The sequence below is a fragment of the Trichechus manatus genome, unplaced genomic scaffold (assembly GCF_000243295.1).
Source record: "Trichechus manatus latirostris isolate Lorelei unplaced genomic scaffold, TriManLat1.0 scaffold00173, whole genome shotgun sequence".
NCBI classification, from domain to species: Eukaryota; Metazoa; Chordata; class Mammalia; order Sirenia; family Trichechidae; genus Trichechus; species Trichechus manatus.
The window spans coordinates 1,269,362-1,280,940 of record NW_004444109.1 but is presented as its reverse complement, the minus strand read 5'-3'; the positions used below and the strand labels follow the sequence as shown (position 1 = coordinate 1,280,940).

Below are 11,579 nucleotides of genomic sequence, written 5' to 3'. Positions count from 1 at the left end.
GCACAGGCATCTGGCTGCAGCAGGGGGACACACTCTGAGCAAGGCAGGGGGCTGACAGCCACCCCCAAGTGTCCAGGAGGAAGGTGTGTCCCTGTTTCCTAGAGTGCGTAGTTGGGTGGGTTTTGCAGCCAGACTATGAACACCTAATGCTGTTGGGTGTAAGGACTGGGGAGCACGTCTTATTCATGGGCCCCTATTGCAGGTGGCTAGGTGGCATGGGTGGAGCCACCAGTCCTCAGGCCCCTGACGTGGGTAGGTGAAGACCCTGTTTAATGGGCAGAGCAGTGTCCAATGTCAAGAGCCTGCCACTTCACAGCTGAAACAGTTGAAGTTAGACTTCAGGTATATACCCTGTTACACTGTGGTAATGAGGGCCTACGCTGTTGAGATGGGCCCACACAAGTCTATGCAGGGGGAAAGACACTCAAAATCTGTGGACACCTTATTCCTGTGCCTAGGCAAAGGAGCTGTGCTTACCCTGGGTTCCTGGCCTAGGGGAGCTGGCAGTTTATTTTTTCCCGTTTGTTAATTTGTTCACTCTCCAAGGCAGGGAGAATGGCTCAGGGCGTGTGATGGATCCTACTTCCGACCCAGGGCTCTCGGCAGTTGCTGAAGCCGGTCCGGGACTCATTGCAGAGCAGGGAGTGGGAAAGTAAGTGGGAGAGAGGTTTTTCCCTAAGGGGGGTGTTTTTGATCTGCACAGTAGGCCGTATGCAATTACTTATCTTTCGCCAATCCAGGGCTGCTTCTCACTGGTTCTGGGTGGCCATGTAGACTCTCTGGTGCTGGGTCTCTGCCAGTGTGGAAAACACGCCTCCTGAGCAGTGCTGCTTGCCTGCCTCCCTGTAGCTGATCAGGCCTGAAGGGCTCAGGCCCTTGTGGGGTCAGGTCTGGCAACTACTCGCTGATTCTGAACCATCTCTCTCTCCCCGTGCCACTTAGTCCGGTTCCTCAACTCTGCCTTTGATGTTCAGGGCTCTCGGATTGCCATATATAATCGATTCACTTGTTTTTTCGGGTCTTTGTTGTAAGAGGGTCCACTGCAAGCGTCTAACTACTCTGCCATCTCGTCCCCACCTCTCAGCTTGTCTTTTTACAAGAACTAGGGGAATTATTTTCTGGCCTGTTGCATCTGAAATCAGCTGCTTCTTTATATCTCTTTTTAAGAATAGTTTAATATTATGAGGGTAAAAAGAAAAAGTTATTTTTACAGGAATTCCTTTTTCAGACTTCTAACCATGATGTTGATAAAAAAAAATCAGGCTACTTATTTTTCTTCAGTGAGCATTAATTGCTAAATCCATAAATTGTTAAATTTTCATCTTTTTATAAGAATGAAAATAGACCTCTAAACAAAAAATTGTTAGTAATTTTTCCAGAGTCTGAGGCAGGTTTTCAATTATTTATTTGAGATGTGACAGAAACAGATAACTGCTTGAGATATGAATTTCTAGCTACTCTGCTAATGGAGTGGAACAGAATGGAAGAGACTTCAGAACACTGAAGGGTACAAATATTAATTTGATTTTTAAAATAAGTCGAATTCTGCCAATTAGACTAATAGTGACTCTTGAAGTTGTTATTATGAGTCTAGAACAGATTATTTTAAATGTGTCTAGTGAACATTTTGGGGCCCTGTTGGCTCAGTGGTTAAGAGCTTGGCTGCTAAACCAAAAAGGTCAGCAGTCTGAATCCACCAGCCGCTCCTTGGAAACCTCATGGGGCAGTTCTGCTCTGCCATATAGGTTCGCTATGAGTCGGAATCAACTCAATGGCAATGGGGTTTTTTTTTTTTTTTTGTTAGTTTATTTAGTGAACACTTAGAGAATTTGTTAGTGATCTGGTTTTTGTTTTCCTCAATAGGGTTATTAGATTGGTGGTTTAGGAAAAAAAAATCTAGGCATATATTGCATATGAATTTCAGACAGACATTTGACACAGGCTCTCAAGATGTCTTCAGACAACATGTGGAAGCTTGAACTCAGTACAGTTGGGGGTCATCCTAACTGTGATAGAATGTGATGTCATGCCTTTACTACATTTACTGCACAGCTGAGCACATGGTCATCATTTTCTGAGTTTCATTTACTAGATACTAACTGTAGTCTTTGTCTTATCTAGGAAGCAAGGTAGCTAGTAAAAGATTTCTTCTTAAGAATACTACATAATACTATAATATTTATTTGTTAATGGAATACAAACTGTGCCTCTTATTTGTAGGCCATATAATTTTTGATGTTAGTGAATTTCAAAACCTAACACCTTTGCTCAAAATGATGTATCTCATATTGAGTTTAGACAGTTCCTTTTTAGTACAAGTATTTAAAACTATAAATTCCTTTTCTAAACATTATTTAGCTACATCATACAAATTTTAATGTTGTATTTTCATTTTCATTCAGTCCAAAATATTTTTAATTTTTCTTTTGATAATGTTTTCTTTAATCCATGAATTATTTAGAAATGTTTTGTTTCATTTCCCAATACTTCTGAAATTTCAGATATCTTTAGACTTATTTAAATTGACTTGATGGGAACAGGTTTTTTTTGTTGCTGTTTAGTTTTATGATTTAATTCTTTTGTGGTTTGAGAAATTTATTCTTAGGATTTGAATCCTTTTGAATTTTTTAAGGCTTGGTTTTTTTGTCCAACGCAAAGTCTGTCTTGGTGAATGTTCCCTATACACTGGAAAACTATGTATATTCTGTTGTTGGATGGAGTGTTGTATAATGTAAGTTAGGTTAAATTGGCTGATAGTATTGTTCAGTTCTTCTAAATCCTGATTTTTTTACTCCCTTAATTACTGAGAGAGAAAGATTGAAATTCCTCACTGTAATGTGATTTTGTTTATTTTTTCTTTTGTCTTTATTATTTTTTGCTTCATGTATTTTGAAGATCTCTTAATGGGGGCTTACACGTTTAGGTATATTCTAGCTTTGTAATGAACTTCCACTTTGTCTTTATGAAATATTCCTCTGTCTCTGGTAATATTCCTTCTTTGAATTCTAATTTGTATGATAATAATAGCATGGCTGTTTCTGTGTTTGGAGGTATATCTTCCTTATTCTTAGTGTTTGAAAGATATGTATTATTTTTCTATTCTTTTTATTTTAAGTTCTCGTTGTCTTTATATTTAAAGTGGATTTCATGTAGATAACATATAATGAGGCCTAGCTTTTTTGTTCACACTAACAGTCTCAGTCGTTTAGCTAGTGTTTAGATAATTTGTGTTTTCTGGTAACAGTTTCATTGAGAAATAATTTCCATACCATATAATTCACAGGTTTAAATTATACAAGTCAATGGTTTATAGTATATTCACAGAGTTGTGTGACAATCATCACAATCAATTTTAGAATATTTTTATCACCCCACAAAAAATATCTGTACCATTAACAGTCACGTTTTGATTTTTCTAAACACCTAGTCTTAGGCAATCACTAATTTTTGTCTCTATAAATTTGCCTATCCTGGACATTTCATATAAGAGAAATGTGACTGACTTCTTTCACTTCGCACAGTATTTTCATGGTTCATCCATGTTGTGGCATGCATCAATACTTCATTCCTTTTTACTGATGAATAATATTCCATTGTATGGATGTACCATACTTTATTTATTCATTCATCAGTTGATAGACAGTTGGGATGTTCCCATTTTCAGGCTCTTATAAATAATGCGATATGAACATTTGTGTAGAAGTTTTTGTGTACACATATTTTCACATCTTTTTGGTATGCATCTAGGAGTGGAATTGGTGGTACATTGGTTACTCCGTATTTAACCTTTTAAGGAACTGCCAAACAGTTTTTCAAAGCAACTGCATCATTTTACGTTTCCACTGGCAAGGTATGAGGGCTCTAATTTCTCTACATTCTTGACAACACTTGGTCACTTGGTATTGTCTGTGTTTTTGATTATAGTTCACTTGCTGGATGTGAAGGTGGTATCCCACCATGTTTTGAGTTGTAGTTCTTTAATGACTAATGATGTTGAGCATCTTTTTATGTGCTTACTGGCCGTTTGTATATCTTTTGGGGAGTAATGTCTATTCATATTTTTTTGTTCTTTTTTAAATTGGGTTATTTGTCTTTTTGTTATTGAGTTGTAGGAGTTCCTTTTATATTCTAGATACAAGCCCCTCTTCAGATATACAAATTTGCAGATATTTTCCCATATTCTGTGGGTTGTCTTTTCCCTTTCTTGATGTCCTTTGAAGCAACAAAGTTTTTAATTTTGCTGAAATCCAGTTTATCAGTTTTTTTCTTTTTTTTGCTTGTGTTTTTGGTGTCATACTAAGAAACCATTGCCTAATCCAAGGTCATGAAGATTTACACCTATGTTTTCTCCAAGAATCTTATAATTTTAATCTTACATTTAGGTCTTGATCCATATTGAGTTAATTTTTGTGTATGTTCTAAAGTAGAGGTCCAACCTAATTTTTTTGTATGTGGATATCCAGTTGTCCTTGCACCAATTGTTGATAAGACTGTTATTTTCTCATGAATTGTCTTGGCCCCCTTGTTGAAAATAAACTGATCATACATGTAAGTTTCTTTCTGAATTCTCAGTTCGATTTCATTAATCTGTATGTCTATCCTTATGTCATTGCTATTTTGTCTTGATTATTGATTGAAATCAGGAGTGTAAGTCTTCCAACTTTGTTCTTCTTTTTCCAAGATTGTTTTGATTATTTTGGGTCACTTGTATTTTCACATGAATTTTAGAATCAGCTTTTCACTTTCTGCTAAAAAGGGAACTTCGTTTTTTATAGGGATTACATAGAATTTTGGGGGTACTGCCATTTTAACAATTTTTAGTCTTCCAATCCATGAACATGAGATGTCTTTTCATTTATTTAGATCTTCTTTAATTTCTTTCAGTGAAGTTGTGCAGTTTTCAATGTGTAGGTTTTGCACTTCTTTTGTTAAATTCATTCCTAAGTATTTTATTCTTTTTGATACTATTGTAAAATTTTGTTTTTGGATTATTTATAACTATTGTAATTGTTTTCTTAGTTTTATTTTTGGATTGTTCATTGTTAATGTATAGAAATACAGTTGATTTTTGTAATTGAGCTATATGCTGCAACTTTGCTTAACTTATTTATTAACATGGTTTTTTTTGTGGATCACTAGGATTTTCTATATATAAGATCGTGTCATCTGCAAATAGAGATAGTTTTGCTTCTTTTCTAATCTGAATACCTTGTATTTCTTTTTCTTGCCTAATTGCTTGGCTGGAACCTCCAGTATATTGTTAAATAAATGTGGAGAGAGGTGACATCCTTGTCTTATTCCTGATCTACTATCTTGGTGTTTCTTTTCTTTGTCTCATCTGTTTTTTTCTTCCTATTTTTCTTCCCTTTTTGTAAATGAATTGCATTTTTTTATGATTCTGTATTATCTGTTTAATTAGCTTATCAGCTATATGTCTTTTTTGTTCATTTTGTTTTGTGTTTAGGTGGTTTATCTAGGGTTTAAAATATACTTTTTTAACTTTTCACCATCTACCTTCAGTAATATTACAGTGAAACCTTTGAGAGTCAGAACTCGATGGGACTGCCTTGTTTTTCCAGATCTCGCGAGTTTTCCGCCTTTGACAGGGTGTAGTCTTACCACTTTTCTGTCAACCTCTATTAGTGGAAAATATTCGAATTTTCCTCCTATGACAGATTTCCACCTTATGCAAGTTCTGGCTTTTGTAGGTTTTACTTTCGTCTTTTTTAGCATGCCTAGTAGATTTTTGTGACATTGTGATGTAGGTTATTGTTGAGTGTCTAGATTTTGTTATCTTCCTTTACCAAGTATTTTAGTCATGTAGTGCTGCTATAACAGAAATACCACAGATGGATGGCTTTAACAAAGAGAAATTTATTCTTTCACAGTCTAGGAGGCTAGAAGTCTGAATTCAGGCCATCAGCTTCAGGGGAAGGCTTTCTCACTCTGTCAGCTCTGGAGGAAAGTCCTTGTCATCAACCTTCCCCTGGTTTAGGAGCTTCTGTATGCAGGGAACCCGGGTCCAAAGGATACACTCTGCTCCTGGAACTACTTTCTTGGTGGTATGAGGTCCCCATGTCTCTCTTAGATTGTCTCTTTTATATCTCAGAAGAGTTTGACTTAAGACACAACCTAATCTTGTAGATTGAGTCCTTCCTCATTAACATAACTGCCGCTAATCTCACCTCATTGATATCATAGAGATAGGATTTACAACACATAGGAAAACCACATCAAGTAACAAAATGGTGGACAATCACACGATACTGGGAATCATGGACTAGCCAAGTTGATACACATTTTTGGAGGACACAATTCAATTTTTGACAGCAAATGTAGGATTTAGCTTTGGTAAGCAATAAGGTACTTGTATGTGGTAGGTCAGTTTGATCTCTTCAAGGCATGTGTTCAAGCTTTGGAAGAGGTGTTTTGAGTAGACTTTACCCGAAATATCATTTAGCCCCCTGGATCTCGACTCAGTCCTCTGAATGATCACCAAGAACTCTTCACTCTGGGTGGTCAGAGCTGGAATGTCTCTTTACTGTGGGTGTTATGGGAATCCTTCACTTTACAACTCCATGTTGTTTTTTTTGCTCAATTTAGTTCTCAAGGAAACTCCCATACAGCTTTTAGGAGCGCCTTATTGTAAAGGTTTCTGTTTAGGAAACTCTGCCACGCCACTTCCAGTTCCCTCAGCCTTCTTCACTATGTTATCTGTGTCCTCAATTTAGCTATCTGTGCTTTCTGTCTGTATCATGCCTCCAAGCAGAAAGCCAGAGCCCACTTTGTGTTTTCCTTTCTCTCAGGAATCACAGTCCTGTACTGTTTTCCTATGTCTTAAAACAGCTGTTTCTTATATGTTGTCCAGATGTCTAGTTGTTTATAGAGGCAGGTTAAGTGTGGTTCTTATACCTTCGTCAGGGGAGCTATGAAGTAGAAGTCCTATAGAATCTTTTTAATTGTATAACATGTTGAAAAATGGTATTACTGGTAACTTGTGTGATTCTTTTTAAGAAGTTATAATATAAATTAAAACAGTTTGTAGCTAGTTAGGAGTCTCTGAGTGGTGCAATCGGTTAAGCACTCGACTATTAACTGAAAGCCTAGTGGTTTAAATCCACCCAGAGGCATCTAGGAAGAAAGGCCTGCAGTCTGCTTCCAAAAGGTAACAGCCTTTGAAAACCATATGCTCAGTTCTACTCTGAAACATGGGGTCTTCATGAGTCAGAATAGACTCGATGGCAGTGGTTTTTAGATTTTATAGCTGTTGAATAATCTTTTTCTTATATCTAAATTAAAATTGAGGAAAGGGCTCCCATGTAATTTTATGTATATACTGATTTAAAAAGAAATCAGGTTAATATCATATATACAGATTGTAAAGAAATGTGGTATTCGTATGTAGTTTAAATTGTTCTTTGCTTAATAAACCGAATGCCATTGTTGTCTTTAGTCATGTACTACTCTTCATATCATGTTCAGAAATTACATAACAGTTTTTCCATAATGTAGGAACTCTGCTATATGCTTGGAAGTGCACACGGTGATTTTTTTAACTTTATTTTTTAGCTAATAATTTATATCCTATTTTAAACGTAACATTTTCCGTAATGATAATTGTTAAAAATGCACAAAGGATTAAAATTGTGTTGAACAACTAGTGCTTAAAACATGATATATATGTTAACTCCTCAAAAACAAAACATAGAAGGGGAATAGGTGACTGAAAGTAGTCCTTCCGAGGGACTTTATATCAGAAATTGCATTTGCTAAGAAGATTTTTTTTCCCCATTTTTATAATACATTAATATCTCTCCAATCCTAAAATTAAGAGTTAGGGGGAAAATACTAAAATTAGTGGGTTTTGGAAGCGTATTTTTATTGATGAACAATGAAATATTTAATCTTATTGTTTTAAACAAAAACATAATACTCTATTAAGGATATTTTATTGTAGTTGAAAGTAATCTTTATATTATAAACTATAACAATTAGAAATCTCCTTTTTCAGTGTGTGTTTACTATTAGATTGTATATACAAACATTTTATTTTAAAGATAATTTCCAGGTTTGAACATTAATAACCACATAATATTTGTCTGTCAGGTTATAGTTTTAATAGCTTTAAAGTGAAATTCTTGTTACTAAAATTTGTTATCTTTGAATTGACTTCTTGTTGAGGAGGCTTTGTTTGTTTTTTAACTCTGTTTGCTTCTTTTGGAACATAGCTTGATAAATATTTCTGAAAACTGCATGCAAATGTGTGTTTGGTAAGGGAGGATGGGGGGGAACCTTTACGTAATTAATGAAGTTAGGAATCAGATATCTTACGGAATTTGAAATAATTTGTAGTAGGCTTTTTTCCCCGTTTCTTATAAAAATCTACTAAAGGAAGTAGATTCCTGGTATGTTATACCACACTAAAACCAAACCCATTTGCCATCGAGTCGATTCCAACTCATAGTGACTTTATAGGACAGAGGAGTACTGCCCCATAGGGTTTCTAAGGAGCAGCTGATGAATTAGAACTGCTGACCTTTTGGTTAGCAGCCGAGCTCTTAACTACTGTGCAACCAGGCTCCCGAGTATGTTGTACATGTTGTAAATATATTTCTATGTATAATCTTTGTTTTAATGACTCACTTTTCTCACAGAGCTTATCAAAACATAATAGAAGCAATATTGGGACTGAAGGTGGACCACCTCCTTTTGTGCCTTTTGGACAGGTAATCACTTCAATATTGGGAGATGAATTTTAATCAGAAAAAATGTTTTTCATTTGTATTCAAGTTGTGTTTAGTTTTGTGCCAAATTGTTCATTCAGGAGTCATGGGAGTTATATGGAAATATAGTAAGTACAAGGAATATAATAATTTTACTGTAATTAATTGTTGGTGTATATTCTTCTCAAGAGCTATCGACTGAAGGATAGAAGCAATTAAGAGCTACCCCTGAAGAGCAATTTTCAACCAATTAAGATACAATGAGGGTGTTGAGAGAGAAATTCAAAAGTAAGAAGACTAAAATATGCTATAGTTTCTCATTTTCTTCGGTAAAAACAAAAGAGAGAGAAAAGAAAAGTGGTATAGTGGGATAAGACATAAATAAAAGTGACAATAAAATAAAGACACAATTAAATAAAGACTAAATAAAGGGAGGGATGGCACATTAGGCGGGCCTCCTGTCCCAGCTGTCCCTTCCAACATTCTGTTCTTCTCTCCGGATTTAAATTCTCATCTCAGTCAGGGACTTAATGTTATTTCCAGTTGGCATTTTCTATTCAACCACAACAGCCTTGACTGTTTTCCCACATAAGCTAAAAGTTTTCTGCTTATTTATTCCCTATTTTTCAACCTCCCACCCTTGTTGCAAAGTGCTCCCTTGAGGTAGCTCCTCAGCTGGCTGATATCTTGTGTCTCCTTGGTTGTGCTCTGCATCAACTTGCATCGTCAGCAATTTCCTCCAGCCCCTCCTTGCTTTATCCCTGAAGATCTGAGAATAATCCCTGAAGCTGCTTGCTCTTTGCCTCTTGATTTGCTACCAAAATTTAGTTATTGATAATGTGTCTTCCGTTTGCTGTTCGTTTTCCTTTGAGAGTGCTGGCTCAGAGTGAACATGAGATGGGGACATGACAGGTAGAAAGTAAATGCCCACATCCCTACAGCAGGCATTTTTATTTTTGGTATGAGTATCAGATATCTAAGTTATTGAGATGATAAGTCATAGGAGCATTTGACCAAAATTCTCTTGAAAAAACTTTTGCTAGTGCCTACTCAAATTTAATTTAAGATCATACTTGCATTATGGCTATTTTGAATGTATTTTAAAAATATGCCGATTTTTACTGGATTTTAAAACAAGAAGTAGTCAAGATAAAAAGATATGGTATGATCTGAGTTGATGATGTTCTCACTTCTCACAGAGTAATAAAAACCCTCAAAATGAACACAGCGCAAAAATTCTATTAATATATATTGGAGAAATAATAGATGATAAATTTTTAGGAAATTATTTTCTCCTTAAACATTCTGATGATATTTCTCTTTCATAAATGGCTTAAGATATTTAATCAGCTTTTTTTTCACCCCACAAAAGTATCATGGTCTAATTATTTTCAAGAATTTGAAATGCATTTTGTGGCTTTTTTAGGGGTTAGGACATGTAATAAACGTGTAGTTCAATAGTGTTATTTGTTTATAAAGTCCATTCTGAAAAATTCCTATTCAGCCTATCTTAGCCCTGTACATGGGTTACTGATAGATAATGGTAGTTGTATCAATAGGATATATTTATATTTGTTGAAAATCTCTGCAGTAAAACCTGCAAAAGCTGGAACCTGTGTAAGGTGGAAACCTGTCAGAAAAGGAAAAGTCAAGTATTTTCCACTAAATAGAGCAATAGAAAAGTGGTAAGACTGCACCCTGTCAAAGGCGGAAACTTTCGAGACCCAGAAAAATAAGGCAGTCTCATTGAGTTCCGGCTCTAACAGGTGTTACTGTATATTTGGATAGTATATTAATTTGAGGAGATGTTTTCCTTTTTTTTTTTTAAGTTAATGAGTTGAGAAGAGGCTTATGTTATTTGATTTTTTACTATTAGGATTAGAATGAAGACCTTAGTTTTCGGCAGTAACTGCCTTTCTTAATTTATCTTATGGAACTGAAAATAAAAATCCCTGCAGCTTGATGAGGGAGAGGGCATGTTTTTAACCTTTTGACTTATAAGTTCAGAGAGATTCTATTATATGTTAAAGTAATGATATACCCAGTCCTCATATAGTGTGGAAATTAGACTCTTAATTAAAAAATGGAATTTACCTCTTGTGTGCTAATCTAGACTGCTTAAAATCTAAAATTATTTCAAGTCATTGTATCCTAAAATGTAACTTAGAGCACTTGGCTAGATATGTATTTTAAATGTATGTCAAATGTTAGATGGCCACATTTTTGTATAGCTTTAATTGTATTTGCCAGTTATATTTATTTAAGTTACATTAATCAGTTTTTTTCCTTTTATTTTTAAATCTGTGGGATAGATTTGTATTTTTGGTGGGCTCTTACCTGTTGTGAGAAGTATAAATATTTCTTCTGAAAAAGTATTACTTTCTAATGAAAAACATGGATCTTTTTAGAACTACTGAATTGATTTATTTTTATTTACTGTTACCAGAAGTGTGTATCTCATGTCCAAGTGGATAGCAGAGAACTTGATCGAAGAAAGACGTTGCAAGTTACAATGCCTGTCAAACCTTCAAATGATAATGATGAATTTGAAAAGCAAAGGACTGCTGCTATTGCAGAAGTTGCAAAGAGCAAAGAAGTAAGATACTTAATCATTACAAGTTTCTCTTATTTCTCATCATTGTATTCCATGTGGATTACTCATAATCATTACTTTCTTTTCACATAACTAATTCAACAAACCTTGACATTGTTGTTCTTGCAAATACCATAATTAGAAAATGCCCTGCCACCTTATAGGATCTTAAGCTTACACATTTCAGTCAGATGTTCTTTTTCTGAAATCATCTTGGCAGTTCCAGTAAGTTATTCTTGCTAGTAATCCACCCTTTTGTCACC

The 11,579-nt window shown here is 35.2% G+C and overlaps 1 protein-coding gene across 1 annotated transcript in view; it reads left to right on the top strand.

The window, feature by feature from the left end:
* The window catches only part of LOC101357748 (tudor domain-containing protein 3), a 140,301-nt gene that overhangs the window by 38,278 nt on the left and 90,444 nt on the right, over positions 1 to 11,579 (top strand). Inside the window, exons 5-6 of the mRNA XM_023741123.1 lie at positions 8,655 to 8,726; positions 11,170 to 11,319. Of these exons, the coding sequence (XP_023596891.1) occupies positions 8,655 to 8,726; positions 11,170 to 11,319 (222 nt within the window). The remainder of the gene's footprint in view (positions 1 to 8,654; positions 8,727 to 11,169; positions 11,320 to 11,579) is intronic.